This window comes from Sus scrofa, chromosome X (assembly GCF_054392235.1).
Source record: "Sus scrofa isolate SSC_HxYL_T2T_F1_AM1 chromosome X, Sscrofa_HxYL_maternal_Yorkshire_Landrace_v2.0, whole genome shotgun sequence".
Lineage (NCBI taxonomy): Eukaryota > Metazoa > Chordata > Mammalia > Artiodactyla > Suidae > Sus > Sus scrofa.
The window spans coordinates 116,789,895-116,807,077 of NC_139401.1; the positions used below are offsets into that span (position 1 = coordinate 116,789,895).

At 52.5% G+C, this 17,183-nt stretch overlaps 1 protein-coding gene across 6 annotated transcripts in view; it reads left to right on the forward strand.

Moving 5' to 3' along the window:
- Nucleotides 1-17,183, forward strand: part of BCORL1 (BCL6 corepressor like 1) — a 65,143-nt gene that overhangs the window by 16,966 nt on the left and 30,994 nt on the right. For all 6 annotated transcript variants that reach the window (XM_021080543.2, XM_013986421.3, XM_085008793.1 and 3 more), the window contains 3 exons: nucleotides 3,810-3,939; nucleotides 8,936-9,026; nucleotides 9,307-12,579. In XM_021080543.2, coding sequence (XP_020936202.2) covers nucleotides 3,854-3,939; nucleotides 8,936-9,026; nucleotides 9,307-12,579 — 3,450 coding nt within the window. In that variant the 5' untranslated portion in view covers nucleotides 3,810-3,853. The remainder of the gene's footprint in view (nucleotides 1-3,809; nucleotides 3,940-8,935; nucleotides 9,027-9,306; nucleotides 12,580-17,183) is intronic.

The following is a 17,183-nucleotide window of genomic DNA, read 5'->3' on the forward strand; positions in this document are numbered from 1 at the left end:
CCTCAACCACTAACCACAGAGCAGAGGGCCCAAGAATCCGTGCTGTGGTAGGAGTAGGAATGAAGCGTTTGAGGAGAGCCAGAGAGGGAGGGGTTAACTGAGCAGGGGCTGAGGCTGGGGAGATGACACCATGACATTTAAGCTAGGCTTTGAGGGGGGACAGGCAGAGGAAGAGTGGGCACAGGAGAGGCCATTTCAGGGTGAGGAGCCAGCCTGAAATTGGATGGGCTGTTCAGCGAAGGGTCAGGAGGCAGGGTGGAAAGGGCGCAGGGAAATTGCAGGATGTGGCCACAGAGAAGACCAGAGAGGAGGTTCGAGGCCAGGTCGTGGAAAGCCCTGAATGCTGTGCTAAGAAATGCGGGCTTGCTTCTGGAGGTGGAGGGAAGCTATTGAAAGCTTTGGAGCTTTCGATGTGATCGAATTGGTGCTTTAGAAGATAAATTGATTGTAGAATCAAGAGATTGAAGACAGAGGGACCAGTTAAGTGGCTATTGTAATATTCTGGGTGAGAGATGATGAGGTCCTGCATCAGGGCAGTGGCAAGAGGGGCTAGAAAGAGAGGATGGAGATGGCTTTATTAAGGCTTGACTCCTGATTGGATGTGGGTGGTGGGGGAGAGAAGGAGTTGAAACCCGAAATTTCCAGGCTAGGGTATAGTGGTACTATTAACTAAGATGTGAAACATGCTGGGCGTAGGGGGTGGGGAGTAGGTTTATGGTAACAGATAATGAGTTCAGTTTGAGATACACTACTGAGTTTGAGGGGCTCAGTGGACATCCAATTAACAGCAAGTTGCTGGCAGCTGGAAATTCTGATCTGGGTCTAAGGAGAGAGGTCATGGCTAGAGATACAGATTTGGGAGTCATCAGTGCAGGAGAGGGCGAGTTGGAAGAGTGGGAGCTCTGGAGCTGAGTGAGAGGGAGGGGCAGGACACACACACACACACATACAGGAGATGGAGTAGGGGGGAGCCCCCCCCACGAGATGGAGTAGGGGGGAGCCAGGCTGAGCTAGAGAGCTAGACAGAAAGAGGCAGAGAAGGAAAGACCGAGGGAAGGACGGGAGAGGGAGACCAAGGCTAGAGTCTGAGGACAGAGAGCAGCGGGAGGGGGCAGTGAGAGGGAGACAGGGAAGGAGGGGACAGTGGAGCCGGAGGAAAAATAAGCAGGTGAGATAAAGGAGGGTCGGGGCCAGGGCTGAGAGGTGGGCAAGGGGAGGAAGTTGGATGAGGGCCCCGTGGCAGGGGAAGCGGACGGGGGAGAGAAGGAGAAGAGGAGCAGAGGAGAGCAGAAGAGAGAAACTTTGGCCAGGAGAATAATGGCGGCGGAAGGGGAAGAGGTGGAAGAGTCGAGGGAAATAGAGAAACACTGAGACAGGAGGGGGAAGGGAAAGAGATAGAGAGGTGAGTGGGGCGGGAAGAGAAAGCGGGAGGGAAGGGAGAGGGTGGCAGAGGTGAGGAGAGACTGAGCAAGATGAGGGCCAGGGAGGTCCCCCTGTGATGCAGTGAGATCAGTGGTGTCTCCGTTGAAGCAGAGACACGGGTTTGGGCCCGGCCCCGTGCCGTGGGTTAAAGATCCGGCGTGGCCGCACCTGTGGCCTGTGGCGGGAGAGAAGGACCCCAGATAGGCCAGCAGGTGCTGCGTCTGGAAAGCCAGGAGACGGGCAAGTACAAAGGAAGGGGTGAAGGCAGCCGTATCCTAAGTATCCTATGCGACAGGGACAGGAGGAGGATGAGGGCCGAGAAGAGAAGAGGGGACGGGCCCTGCTCTCCTCCCATTGGCGCTCTCCCTTGTCTGCTCCCTCTGCGCCAGCCACGCCAGCCAGCCACGCTGGCCTCCTGCTCTTTTCTGATCTCAGCAGGCCCTTTGCAAGGTTGTTCCCTCCGCCTGGAATGCTCTTCCCCAGGGATCCCCATGGCTCGCCTCTCTGCTTCCTTCAGGGTGTTTAAATGTCTCCTCGGCAAGGCCAATGCTGGTCGCCCTCCTCCATGGGTAACCCATTCCGCTCTGCCCCCACCATTGCCTTGCCCCTTGGCCTGTGTTATTCCGCCTTCTAACACGGAAGCATGTGATGTGTTTACTACCCACCTCATCCCATTAGAATATAAACTCTACCAAGGCAGGGATTTGGGGTCTCTTGTTCATTGTTGAACCCCTAGTACCTAGGACAGAGTTGGCACAGTAAATATTTGTTGGGTGAATAAGTGGTATTGTGTTGAATATGGACAATTGAAATTATATAAAGGTGTAACACATCACGGAGGTGACTATATTTTACTGTGATCCACTTTTTTGGAAAGCAGAGAACAACATAAAATTCTGATCACTGTAGGGTTTCATTCAGGTGAGCTTTGAAGAGTAAGTTATTTTAACTACTATGTTAACTTGACTTTAAGGGTCTCAAGACAAACTCATTGGATAAACCTCCTTTTCTTTCTTTCTTTCTTCCTTCTTTCTCTCTCTCTTTTTTTTGCGTTTTAGGGCCGAAGCGGTGACATATGGAAGTTCCCAGGCTAGGGGTCAAGTCAGAGCTGCAGTTGCCAGCCCTACACCAGAGCCACAGCAGCATGGGCTCCGAGCTGTGTCTGCGACCTACACCACAGCTCACAGCAATGCCAGATCCTTAACCCACTGAGCGAGGCCAGGGATCGAACCTGCATCCTCATGGATACTAGTCAGGTTCTTAAACTGCTGAGCCACAACGGGAGCTCCAAACCTCCTTTTCTTGATGGCTCATTTTCTCTGGAAGGTGAACTGGCTGTGCAGTGGTTGTCAACAGTGAGAGCTCGACATTGCCTGGTGAAGGGGGCAGTAGGGTATGGGCATGACTGATAGGAAGGGACAAGGACAGATGTATGTGTTTCTTTCTTTCTTTCTTTCTTTTTTTTTTTTTTTTTGTCTTTCTTGGGCCGCTCCCACGGCATATGGAGGTTCCGAGGCTAGGGGTCAAATCGGAGCTGTAGCCGCCACCTACGCCACAGCCACAGCAACGCAGGATCCGAGCTGCGTCTGCAACCTACACCACAGCTTACGGCAATGCCGGATCCTTAACCCACTGAGCGAGGCTGGGGATCGAACCCGCATCCTCATGGATCCTAGTCAGAGTTGTTAACCGCTGAGCCATGCTGGAAACTCCAGATGTATGTGTTTCTTGATGGAGCATTTTTTTGTTTGTTTGCTCAGTTGTGGTCAGAGTACACGGACTCTGGCATCTGATTTGAAGGGCGCTTAAACCACGTTAGATATATGCATTATATCTATATAACTCCTAACTTGAAATTAGAAGGAGTGTTTTTGAAGGGCTTATAAAGAAAGCAGGCGCTTCCTCTGGAGAGCTTAACATGGCCATGTCACTCAAATACTTCAGTACTCGGATTAGAGAGTTGACGGGAAAAAGATTCCTCAGTAGTCTTATCAATGCGCTGTTCGTATATGGGAATGACCATCTAATTGTAGTTGGTTCGGCTAAATGCATGTAGAAAAATATACTGTCATCTCACTTATCTGAAATAGATTGAATTTTCCCGAACCCTCATGCATATCTGTCCTTAAGATAATTTAAAAATCACTCTAGGTGATGAACAGCATCTTCCTCTCTATCCTGAAACCTCTGGATTCCTGGAAAGCCAGGGCTCCCTCGGCCCCATTTGGACCCTGGTTTTCCAGAGCAGGCTGGCTTGCAGAGAGACTGTGTTAATAACATCCTGGTGCCTTACTTACCTTTGTTTATTTAAATGTTCCTGCGCACACGGAGGTTAAAGCAGCTGTCCGTGTTACAAGTTTTGATTCTGGGGGTTTCTTTTTCCCCAGGGGGAGTGGCCACAGCAGGTCCTATCCGGCGGTGAGTGGCTGTCATGATCTCTACAGCACCGCTCTACAGCGGCGTGCACAACTGGACCAGTTCTGACCGGATTCGCATGTGTGGCATCAACGAGGAGAGGTGAGGATGAGGAGGCGGGAGGCAGCAGGGAAGGTGGCTATTGCTGGCTTCCAGGGAGCGGTACCTGCGGCCCAGCAGGGGAGCTGCCCAGCAGGGTAGCTGCGGCAGGGCCTGGGGAGGGACCCAGGGGGGAAGAGGCTGTTGATTGTTTCTGATTTTTCTGAGATGGCCTGGGGCTGGGGCTGGGGCTGTGTGAGTGGCTTGCTCTGCCCTGTCCGTTGTTGTGTTCAGATGAAGGTGAGGAGGCCACCAGATGACCTTTTGCCAACCAGTATTTGTCTACTCATTAGGAACTGTCAGACTGTGGAGTGAAGGGAAGCTCAGGCGATTGCAGTTTTTATTTGCTGCATCCATGTTCTGTGCCCAAGGATACGTGTAAGATATTTTTGGTCCTTGATCTAAGCCTGGAAGAAAGGCGGTTTTATCATTCAGCTTTATAGTGGGAGCTGTTAGTGGGTATTCTGGTGATCAGCACTTTCTTGCCTCACGAGGCCAATGACGATTTGCAGTGAGATCCTTATGAAGTTTCAACGGAAGATCAAACTGCTTAACATAGTTTTCGTGTGAAATTGAGTTGGTGATGCCTGCCTGAAAAACTGTATGTGTTTTCAGTTTTCTGTTCACCAAAACATTGGGTTGACCAAGCTATACCATTTCCTGATCATGCTCCGTAAGAAGAGCACTCAAAGTGGCCTTCAGATCCTACATTTGACTTTTATAACCCTTGGCCAAAGAGCTGTGTGTGATGGTTGCAACAGTTCTCCCATTTTTAGAGAAGGTAGAACTCCTTCATGCCTGCTGCGCTTTAGTTGTGCTTTCAATATATCGACTGTTGAAATCCAGATACATCGAATTAGTCACCTAGAACACAGAACGATATGGCTTTCCCTGGAATTCAAGATCTGGCCTTTCCTTAGAGAAATCTTGGCATTGTGTGCATGTGGGGGTATTGATAATTTTGAAGGAAAAAGGAAAGGACCTCTTTGCATGTATCTACTTTCTTCTTCTGGTCCTAACTAGAGAAGTCTGTACCTGTCTGAGTGTTCAAGTTAGAATAGACCTTTTAATTTTTTTTAAAAAAGCCATTAGCACCTGATACTTTAATGCTCTCTATTCTGAGGAACAAGTCAGAGATGGACTTAAAGGAACTTAATTTTAGAATAGAAAAGTTAAGACCAAGGAAAATAAGATAAAATTCTTCTCAGATCTGCACAAGAAAGGTATTTTCCTGTGCATTTGAGGCGTGTTCTTAGATGATAATTAAGAGATGATCTAGGGAAGGCAAGTTGGTGGTATTGATTTGTGTGAGTATTCATCGACAACTAGTTATAAGTAGTTGAGACTTTGATATAAAGATCTGGGCTAGAGCCTTCAGAAAAATCAATGGACAAGTTACCTTGCTTTACTGTCCATTCTAAATCCCCACGGAAAAAGGAACAGGAAGTGGACCTGAACCTACTTTTCTCTTTTTATGAACCTTTCTTAGGATGTTATGCTTAGTGGTTAAGATGACCTTTTAAGTGTTATCACTTCTAATCTCATCTACCCTTTGTTGTCACACTCCTGCTACAACACTGTTGTCTAGGCCATGCTACAGCTGATTTCCAAAATTGTCTAGGCCATGCTACAGCTGATTTAGGCCACGGGTGCGGCCCTAAAAAGATAAATAAAATAAAGACCATCTTTCTTAGCCCTTTACCACCTGTAGAACTTAGACATTTCAGGTATAAAGCTGCATCTGGGGGGATTTTTAAAGTTACGTTTTTTTGGGGGTTTTTTGTTTTTTGTTTTTTGGGTTTTTTTTGCTGCACCCAGGGTACATGGAAGTTCCCAGGCTAGGGATTGAATTGGAGCTACAGCTACCAGCCTGCACCATGGCCACAGCAATGCCAGATCCGAGCCGTGTCCGTGACCTACACCACAGCTCACGGCAACGCTGGATCCTTAACCCACTGAGTGAGGCCAGGGATGGAACCTGCATCCTCATGAATGCTAGCTGGGTTTGGTACTGCTGAGCCATGGCGGGAACTCCTTAAAGTTATGTTTGAGAAGCCTGCCCAGATCCTTCAGATGTGGTTGAAGACTGTAGAAACAGGGTTCAGGGGCTTTCTGCTGGCCCCAGGTGGCTGACTCTAGTCAAGCCTCCAGCTTTCTCTCTCTGTTTTCCTGCTTGCATGCTTTGTTTTTGTACCCATTCATTCCTTCATTCAACATTTATTAAACCCAATGAGAGCAAACTGATAGTCATGGGATATTGGTGGTAAGTGCTGCAGAGTGGCATACACAGGTCCCATGGAGTCTAGGGGCAGGGATGACAAACTCCCTTGGGGGAATAAAGGAAGGCTTCCCAGAGGCGGTGACATCTGATCCAGGACTTGAGGGATGAGGAGGAGCTTCACAGGAGGGCTGGTGCTTCTGACATGGTGTGTTTGGGGGAAACCCTGGCTGCAAGGAAGGTGGTCTTGGAGTGTGATGGGACTTGAGGCAGCCAAAGTTGCAGGGGCTGGGATCTAAGGAGCGAGGTGGGTGCCATGTAGTTAGGGCCCAATAGGAACAGGAAAAGGTCTAGTTTGACAGCGGTGCTAGCCCTTAATAATTCAGAAAGCAGCCCTGAAAGGTTATGGCTGTTTCTGGTTTAAGTTCAACAAAGCCTTGGACATAACAGCCCAGGGTCATCTCTGTTGGGAAGAAAAGGCAGGATGATTTTCGGCCCTGACTGAAACCTGCTTTGACCCCTGCTCCCTTTTTCCCACCCTCCTAATCTTGCCCGCCTGACCCGACTCTTCCCCACCCCCCACCGCAAGCTGTTCCTGTCCCAGGCTCTTCTCTCAATGGAGTGATCTAACGTCTGCTTGGCTTTACACACCCCTCTCCTTAGAGGGTTTGCAGCGTGGCCACAGGACATTTTCCCAGAACCTTGGTGGCTAGGGCTGGAGGAGCCAGGACTGCTGTTGTCTTTGCCACTGGCACCTTCAGAGTCTCTGGACCCGCTGACTCTGCCATTCTCTGTTCTCTGGTGGCTGCCTTTGAAGGCGGGGTTTCTGCCTTCAAGATGGTTTTATGTGGGGTGGGAGCTGAGCAAGGAGGGTCAGGCACACAGGGAGCTCCCCTTTGTATGGTCAGGAGGAAGAAAAAGGAAAGAGTGTCTCCCCTCTGTGTCCCTCATGTGGGGTAGGTCAAGGGTGGGGTCCCACCACTCCTTTTCTCTCGCCACCATCCTCCCCACAAACCACCCCTGGCCAGTCTCGTTGGAACACGCTGTTCCCCTGGCTCAAGGCTGGGTATCAATCTTGCTTTTCTGGCCTCTCAGGAGTTGAAGTTGAAGGATGTCTTCCCTTTTTCCCTCAGGCTCCCACTTCTCCCCTTCCTTGAGACCCCCGACTGCATCTCCAACCCTCATCTCTCCTCACGGTCATTTCTGTTCATCACCAACAGTCATTGCCAGCAGTGGAACCCCCCCCCCCCCACTTCTGCCAGCCTGCCCGCCTTTTAAATGGAACAAGCCTCCCCCCATCCCGTTAGCCCCCTTTGGAGCCCTGAAAAGAGGAGGAGAGGCCCTCCGTGACCCCTTTGCCCTTGTTGCTTCTCTTGCCCCACGTACAGTTTTGGGGTCCGTCAACCGTGCCTTGTTCCAGTGGGAGGGAAGGAGGGAGGGAGGGAGTTCTCGTGGGGGTGGGCTGCAGGCACCCTGACGGCTCTTTGGTTAGAGTGGCTGGCGAGGCAGGCGCTGGCTTCTCCTCGCCCTGCTGTCGCAGAGCTCAGGGCGAGGCTCTGAAGCAGGGGGTGACACCAAGGCAGTCTGCCTCCCCGGAGGCGCACGGGGCATTCCTGTGCTTTGCCCCTCGGGAACTGCATCGCAGGGCTTCTGCTGGAACTTCATTCTTCCAGCTCAGCCTTCCGCTTGGCCACTCCCACCACGGCTTCAGCCCCATTGGTGTCTTCCCTGGGGCAGCAGTGGTGTGTTGTTGCCATACTCAAAATAGCGAACGTCCATAGAGGGGTGTTCCTCTTCTCTCCAACTTCACCCAGTCTGATCTTTTTTCTTTTTGGTCAGGATATACCATTTTCTAAGATTCTTACCCAGATTTTGGAGAAGACTTTTTGAGGAGGTGGGGGTACAGTTGAGTTTTCCTCCTCTGGGACCCAGCTCTCTGGCCTTGAGCCTTTCCCTCTGCAATATACCAGCTTGACTTTGGGGCCGGCCCTGAAGGCTTCCTTCCCTTTGGGGTGGGAGAAAATGCGGTGATGCTGTGAGGCCAAGGAGGGAGTTGGGGAGTGGGCAGGAGATGGATGCCAGTGTGAGAGAAAGGTAGGAAGGAGGATAGATGCTGGCTGGAGCTCACTGGTCCTCTAGAAAAGGGAAAGAGGTACCCTAGAGGGAAGGAAGTAGTGCCCTTGAAATGCCCCTTGGCACTCAGTGACCTGCCTCAAATCAGTATCATTACGTAGCCTAATAATGATGGTTGGGATTTAGAACGCGAAGCACAGTGGAGGTGGTTGTTTTAGAAAAGGGTCACCCTGATGATACTGTAGCCGGCTTCCCTTGTAGACTTAAGATAAGATCCCATTTATGAGAAAAGTGGCCCGCATGCCTTTTGAGGCCCTCCGTGACTTACCTGTCCCCCTTTGGCAATGCCTAGTACCTCCTGGACGGTCTCCTTGATGGTTAAGCTCTAGGGACAAGGCAAAGCTGCTGGGGTCTTCCACACGCCTGGGGAGAGCCCTCAAAGACAGGACACACAGCTCAGAGAGGGGAGTCTGGTCACATTGGGCTCCTCTGCAAGAACCTGAAAAGCTGGGCATGGAGGCTCTGGTTTGTAACCTGGACACCCCCCTCCGGTCCCCAGTTCCTTGTGATTTTGGCCGAGCCACCAAGGGAAGCAAGACAGGAAGGTTTTATGGGAACCCAGGCAGGCAGGGGGCATTCTGGGGAAGGTGGTGGTGGCCCCAAGCCTCGGCCTCATTGTCACTTTTCCGATTATCTCTCCTATGCTAGAAGAGCACCTCTTTCTGATGAGGAGTCCACGACAGGTGACTGCCAGCGCTTTGGAACTCAGGAGTTTTGTGTCAGCAGCAGTTTTTCCAAGGTAAGGGGCCACGCGGAGCCAAATGCCACCTGCCAAAGGGGGAGCTGAACTTCCCTGGGTGACGTGCCCAGCCTGCCATCCTAAGGGGACCAGCAAGGGCCAGGGTATTTCCTAGGAGTTGCTGCATGTGAGACAAAAATCAGCCAGCTGCTCTTTGCTTCTGCCGAGACCCGCTCCATCAAGTTGCAAAGAGGACCAACAGTCACTCCTCCCCGGCCTCGGGACACTTGCATATCTGCAGAGAGCTAGCTAAGACTGGCACACTACTCTGTCGTTGCAGGTGGAGCTCACGGCAGTTGGAAGTGGCAGCAATGCCCGGGGGTCAGACCCAGATGGCAGTGCAACCGAAAAACTTGGGCACAAGTCAGAGGACAAGTCTGACGACACCCAGCCGAAAATGGACTACGCTGGGAATGTGGCAGAGGCGGGGGGCCCCTTGGTGCCACTGAGCAGCCCGGGAGACGGGCTCAAGCTTCCCGCTTCCGATGGCCCCGAGGCCGGCAGCGGCACTGCCGACTGCTCCTGGACTCCGCTCAGCACCCAAATGAGCAAGCAGGTGGACTGCTCACCAGCCGGGGCGAAGGCTTTGGACTCTCGGCACAGCGTCGGGGAGAAGAACACTTTCATTTTGGCAACTCTGGGAACCGGCGTCCCCGTGGAGGGTACCCTGCCTCTGGTTACCACTAACTTCAATCCGCTGCCAGCCCCCATCTGCCCCCCCGCTCCCAGCTCAGCCTCCGTCCCCCCATCTGTTCCAGATCCATTCCAGGTCCCACTCTCCGTCCCCGCCCCGGTGCCCCATTCCGGGCTGGTTCCCGTTCAGGTTGCCACTTCGGTTCCGGCGCCTTCCCCTCCCTTAGCACCAGTCCCGGCTCTGGCTCCGGCACCACCATCAGTGCCCACACTCATCTCCGATTCAAACCCCCTTTCAGTTTCGGCCTCTGTCTTGGTGCCCGTGCCAGCTTCTGCTCCCCCTTCGGGCCCCGTCCCCCTCTCGGCCCCGACCCCTGCCCCCCTCTCAGTCCCAGTTTCAGCACCTCCCTTGGCTCTGATCCAGGCTCCCGTGCCCCCTTCAGCTCCGACCCTGGTCCTCGCACCTGTCCCTACTCCTGTTCTGGCTCCCATGCCAGCGTCCACCCCTCCCGCAGCTCCCGCGCCCCCGTCGGTGCCCATGCCCACCCCGACCCCATCCTCTGGCCCGCCTTCTACCCCCACCCTCATCCCCGCCTTTGCTCCCACACCGGTGCCTGCACCCACCCCAGCCCCAATCTTCACTCCAGCCCCCACGCCCATGCCAGCTGCCACACCAACTGCCATTCCCACCTCTGCACCCATCCCGGCCTCCTTTAGTTTGAGTCGAGTGTGTTTTCCTGCAGCTCAGGCACCAGCTATGCAAAAAGTCCCCCTGTCCTTTCAGCCAGGGACGGTACTGACCCCGAGCCAGCCGCTGGTCTATATCCCGCCTCCAAGCTGCGGGCAGCCACTCAGCGTGGCCACACTGCCGACCACCCTGGGAGTCTCCTCCACTCTTACGCTCCCTGTCCTGCCATCCTACCTGCAGGACAGGTGTCTCCCTGGTGTGCTGGCCTCCCCAGAGCTCCGGTCTTACCCATATGCGTTTTCTGTGGCCCGGCCTCTGACTTCAGAGTCCAAGCTGGTCTCTCTGGAGGTGAATAGGCTCCCCTGCGCTTCCCCGTCTGGCAGCACCAGCACCCAGCCTGCGCCCGAGGGCGCCCCTGGGCCTTTGGCAGATACTTCGCTCTCCACTGCTTCTGCCAAGGTGCTTCCACCTCCACAGCCTCTGCTGCCAGCCCCCAGCGTGAGCTCAGTCCCACCGCACCCTGCCAAGATGCCAGGTGGCGCCGAGCAGCAAACAGAAGGGACTTCCGTCACCTTCTCTCCCCTCAAGTCACCTCCACAGCTGGAGCGAGAGATGGCCTCTCCACCCGAGTGCAGCGAGATGCCCCTTGACCTCTCCTCCAAGTCCAACCGCCAGAAGCTCCCATTGCCGAACCAGCGCAAGACGCCTCCCATGCCTGTGTTGACCCCTGTGCACACCAGCAGCAAGGCCCTCCTCTCCACGGTCCTTTCTAGGTCTCAACGCACGACCCAGGCTGCCGGCAGCAATGTCACCTCGTGCCTGGGCTCCACTTCCTCGCCCTTCGTCATCTTTCCTGAGATCGTGAGGAACGGGGACCCAAGCACCTGGGTGAAGAACTCCACTGCGCTGATCAGCACCATTCCCGGCACCTATGTGGGAGTGGCCAACCCGGTGCCCGCATCCCTCCTGCTGAACAAAGACCCCAACCTGGGCCTCAACCGAGACCCCCGCCATCTCCCCAAGCAGGAGCCCATTTCCATCATCGATCAAGGGGAGCCCAAGAGCACTGGTGTCCCCTGTGGCAAGAAGGGCAGCCAGGCTGGGCCTGAGGGACAGCCAAGCACAGTCAAACGTTACACCCCGGCCCGCATTGCCCCGGGGCTGCCGGGGTGCCAAACCAAGGAGCTCTCTCTCTGGAAGCCCACAGGCCCAGCAAATATCTACCCTCGGTGTTCAGTCAACGGGAAACCCACCAGCACCCAGGTCCTGCCTGTTGGCTGGTCACCGTACCACCAGGCGTCTCTGCTTTCCATTGGCATTTCCAGCGCAGGGCAGCTGACCCCCAGCCAGGGGGTGCCCATCAGGCCCACCAGCGTCGTTTCTGAGTTTTCTGGCGTGCCATCCCTTGGCCCCAGCGAGGCCGTGCATGGACTTCCCGAGGGGCAGCCACGGCCCGGGGGCCCCTTTGCTCCAGAGCAGGACACAGGCACAAAGAGCAAAACTTGCCGGATTGCTGCCAAGCCTTACGAGGAACCAGTAAACCCTGTCCTCCTGACGCTTAGCCCTCAGACAGGGACCCTGGCGCTGTCTGTCCAGCCTAGCGCCGGGGACCTGAGAGTGACTCAGGGGCCCGAGGAATCAGAGAGCCACCTCTGCCCGGACAGCACTCCTAAGCTGGAAGGCCCCCAGGGGGCTTGCAGCCTGAAGCTGGCAGGAGACACGAAGCCTAAGAACCAAGTGCTGGCCACCTACATGTCCCACGAGCTGGTCCTGGCCACCCCCCAGAACCTGCACAAAATGCCCGAGCTGCCTTTGCTACCTCATGACAGCCGCCCCAAGGAGCTCATCTTGGACGTGGTCCCGAGCAGCAAGAGGTCCTCTGGCACAGAGCTTTCGCAGCTCGGAAGCCAGGTGGACCTGGGGCGGGTGAAAATGGAGAAGGTGGATGGCGATGTGGTCTTCAATTTAGCCACCTGCTATCGGGCCGATGGCCTCCCAGCCACTCCCCAGAGGGGCCAAGCCGAAGTGCGGAGTAAGGCCGGGCAGGCCCAAGTGAAACAGGAAAGCATAGGCGTCTTTTCTTGCAAGAACAAGTGGCAGCCAGACTCGGTGGTGACCGATGGGGTGACCGAATCTCCGCCACCCAAGAAAATGAAGTGTGGCAAAGAGAAGGAGGGTGAGGAACAGCAGCCACAAGCCAAGGGCATGGTCCGAAGTTCCCATGGACCCAAGGTGAGTGCTGGGCTGAGGTCGAGGGCAGGGCCGAGACACCAGTGGTCTGCGCGTCCTGCAGACATCAACCCCGTGCAGTGCTCTTGAGTAGCTCCGTGAACTTACTGATTGGGAAGGCTCGTGTGTAAGGTGAATCAGGGCTCTTACTAAGTCACGGTCTCCAGATAGGGGGAGGGATGGGCTTGTAGTTTGTAGGATGTGGGAAGTGATTGGGTCCTGGACTCTGGGGAAGCCATTGTCCCAGATGAGGTTGGAAAGTGGAAGAATACTGTACGGGGAGGGAAATCAATTAGTAACAGGCCCTCCCTTGCCTCGCCATTCTTCCTTTTCCTCTTCTGAGATGACTGCTGGCCTCGAGAACTTGGGGTCCAGGGAGGGAAAGGGGCCTCTGACAGGGTTGTTCTCTGTACCACCAGGGTAGCCTGCTCTGGATTCGCTTGGAGTTTTGTGGGACTGGAGCCAGTTCGTCTTCTGGGCTCATCTATCAGTTTCCTATCCTGCTCATGCTTGGGATAGCAGCTTTGGGTTTCAACCCATTGGCAATTTGGTGTCCAAGGCAGATGGGTGGCTGGGTCTGGGATTTTTCAATTTAATTTTTATTTTATGTTGGCATATACATAGTTGATTTACAGTGTTGTGTTAGTTTCAGGTGTATAGCGAAGTGATTAGGTTATACATATACTTATAGCCACTCTTTTTCAGATTCTTTTCCGATATAGGTTATTACAGAATATTGAGTAGAGTTCCCTGTGCTATGGGTCTGGGTTCTTCATAGGCTAAGGGTGATGGCAGGATTCTAGGCAAAAGGGTGGGCCAGGAGAACTTGACCTGAATCCAGTGTTTTCCAAAGAGGATCTGAAGGCCAGTAGTGATCAAGGAGATTCTTGAAGCAGTTGAGAATAGGGCTCATTCAAAATACGGAGCAATCTAAGGTTACGTTAACAAGCCTTCAAACTGGATGTTGATCCACACTAGTGAATAGATTTCTAGCCAGAGCACCATAAATTTGGGGCAGAAATTCGTAGCCTTTTTGGACCATAGAGCACTTTGAGAAGCTTATGAGAGCTGTGGACCCCATCCCCAAAAATATGATCGCAGAATTTCGCCGGTAATTGCAAGGGGTTCATGGACCCAACCTCTTCCCCAAAGCCCACCCATAGACTCTAGGTTGAGGACCCCTCGGGACAGAGTTTGGGTGGCTTTGTCCCAGTGATCCCATGACCACTTCAGTATGGCAGACACGCCAAGCAGGAGCATAGGTCATGCCAGAATAGAGCACATATCTAGCATTTGCTCAGGTAACTGCACTCTGCCCTTGATGGTCATAAGAATTATCCTTATGGTCGTTGCCATTTGTTGAATTCCCGCTATGTGCCAAGGGCCTCCCACATACACTATCTAACTTAATCCTCCAAATAACCCTACAAGGTGAACGCTACACCCAGTTTACAGATAAGAAAATGAAGGGAACAGACTGAGAGGGGAAATTACCCAAAGTTACGCACCTACTAAATGACAGCAGTGGAGCTCAGACTCTGGTCTCATTGGCTCTAAAGTTAGTGCTCATCTTCAGCTGTGCCACACTAGCTCTCCTCTCCTTATGCATGGCGGTTTCACTGACCTTTTAGCAAGTGTTTTTCGAGTGGCTGCTACATAGCAGTCCTTCCCAGGCAGTGGGACCACATCTTCAGGAGGCCAGTACAGCAGTTTGGTTTTTTGCTTTTTAAGTCTGCACCTGCGTCATATGGAGGTTCCCAGGCTAGGGGTCAGATCAGAGCTGCAGCTGCCAGCCTACGCCAGAGCCACAGCAACGTGGGATCCAAGCCATATCTTCAACACCACAGCTCATGGCAACGCCGGATCCTTAACCCACTAAGCGAGGTCAGGGATTGAACCCATGTCCTCATGGATACTAGTTGGGTTCATTTCCGCTGAGCCACGACAGGAACTCCAGCACAGCATTTTGGTGAGGAGTAGGTTCTGTGGAGCCAGGCACAGGGGCTCGGTTTGAATCTTGGTTCTACCTCGTCCTAACTGTGCGGTATCAGTCAAGTTTTTTGTTTTGTTTTGTTTTGTTTTTTTGGTCCTTCTGTCTTTCTTAGGGCCGCACCCGCGGCATGTGGAGGTTCCCAGGCTAGGGGTCCAATCAGAGCTGTAGCCACCGGCCTACGTCAGAACCACAGCAACGCCAGATCCGAGCCATGTCTGCGACCTACACCACAGCTCACAGCAACGCCGGATCCTTAACCCACTGAGTGAGGCCAGGGATTGAACCTGCAACCTCATAGTTCCTAGTCATATTCGTTAACCACTGAGCCATGGCGGGAACTCTGTATCAGTCAAGTTATTTAAACTCTCTGGCCCTCAGTTTCCTCATCTATGCAATGAGACAATAATAGTACCTCCTAATAGGGCTGTGTAAAGATGAGATGAAATGATGGTGTGAAATGTCCAGAATAGGCAAATTCATAGAGACAAAGAGAGTAGGTTAGCAGTTGGTTGCCTAGGGCTGGAGGGGATGAGGAATTGGAGAGTGATGGCTTAGTGGGTACAGGGTTTCCACTTGGGGTGATGAAAATTTAGGGAACAAGATAGTGATTGTGTTTACACACTTTCTGTGACTGTATAAAATAATTGAATTATAAACATAATTGAATTGTATGATACAGCTCAATATATTATATGTCAACAAAGCTGTTGAAAAGATTAAATGAGGTGATACGACTAAATGCTTAGGACAGTGCCTGGCACATGATGAGTCCTCGGGAAGTGTTAGTGGCTGCTGTTATTATTGTCAGTATTACCAACAAGATAGACGTGGTCCCCGCCCTCATGGAGCTGATGTCTTGCAGGTGGCTTGATGACAGGCAGGCAGTGCTCCTTCTTGTATTAGAGGAACAGTTCACTGGGCCCACTGACAGATGCAGAGGGCAGAGAATAAAGTTACAGGATCAGGGGCCTTGGAGCAGCCCTTGGCAACTGCCTGTAATGATTTGGTAAATGTCCATTTTTCTGGAAAGCAATTAGCTTAGATCTTTCTTTTCTTACGTTCAATTTTCCTGACAAAGAAACCATTGATAAGCAAACTAAAATCAGGGATGGGACATTCCTGTTGTGGCTCAGCAGGTTAAGAACCTGACCAGGATCCACGAGGATGCAGGTTCAATCCCTGGCCTCACTCAGCGGGTTAAGGATCCGGCATTGCCATGAGCTATGGTGTAGGTCGCAGATGTGGCTCAGATCTGGCGTTGCTGCGGCTGTGGTGTAGGCTGGCAGCTGAAGCTCCCATTCAACCCCTAGCCTGGGAACCTCCATACGCCACGGGTGCAGCCCTAAAAAAAAGACCGAAAGAAAAAAAAAGAAGAGTCAGAATAGTCACCTGTCTTCTACACCACCTGCCCCAAGGCCTCATGGAATCCTGAAGGGCCTTCAGAACCATCAGCGAAGAAAGTTCTGCTTCATCTGGTGCTGGGTGTATTTTATTGTCTTCTTATTCTTTGGAAAATTCTTTGGGAAACCCTTCAAAACTCTGTTAACCAGAACATTCATCTAACATGATCTCTCATCATCCCAGCTTTTTGCCTAAGTCGGAGTTGGCGATATATTTTTACTTTGAGTGTTGCCCTTGCAGAATAGACAGACAGAAATCCCTTCTAGATGTTCCGTTTTACTTGTTTTTGTCTATCTTAGGAAGTAAAAGTTAATGATCTGTACTTGAAAGAGCCAGCTAAAAATGATATTCAGAAACAAATAGGACATGTTCAAGTTGATGTGTATTGAACTTGATTCCCCCTGCCTTAAAGTGAGTTTTTTTTTTTTTTTTTTGGCAATACCTGAAGGTCACACTTTAAGCAGCAGTTCCCCAACTTCCCCTTCCCTCCCTGCCTCTTTCTTTCTCCTAACACTTTGGTTTGTAGGAACTGGCAAGTAAAGAGAGAAACTGAATTTGAATCTTCAGCTCAGCCCTCTGCTGAATAAGAGGCAGGAGGAGTTCATGGGGTAGCGGGGGTCCTGGAATTGGATGGGGAGTGGTGACTCCTTGGAGACACGTTCCCCCAGCAGGAAAATGTTCCATCAGTAAGATATCTGCTGGTCCCTGGAGCTGGACAATGATAACCTTCTAGAAGGTGGTGTGCAGGTCTGCTTAGGGGGAAAACAACTTCCTAGGGTTCACTGTCGTTGTTAAAACATTGTGCTTATTCTGCACTCCCTGGATATTCCAATGCTGGAAATTCCTGCCTTGCCCTGTTTCTTGTTGGATACATGCAGAGACCTCAAAGCTTCTGAGACTGTGTGACCATTAGGCTTAGTGTCCGTGTAGTGTGTAAGCACAGCCTTTATGCGTGTACCCCCTGTGTGAGCGGGGCTGAGCAAAACCAGTGGAGGACCCAGGTACATAGGGAAGGAGAGGAGCGAGAGCTGAGGCAAAGGGGCCCGGGCTGGGTGCCAGGAGCACTGGGTCTTGGTCCCAGTTTGGCTGCTTTCTTATTGCAGGCCCAGGCCAGCTAACTTGCAGGTTTGCCCGGTCCCTGGTGGCTCCTAAGCAAGTGGACGCCTTGGGCTGTGTGTCACCCTGGACAAATCATTCCACCTCTTCTCTTGGA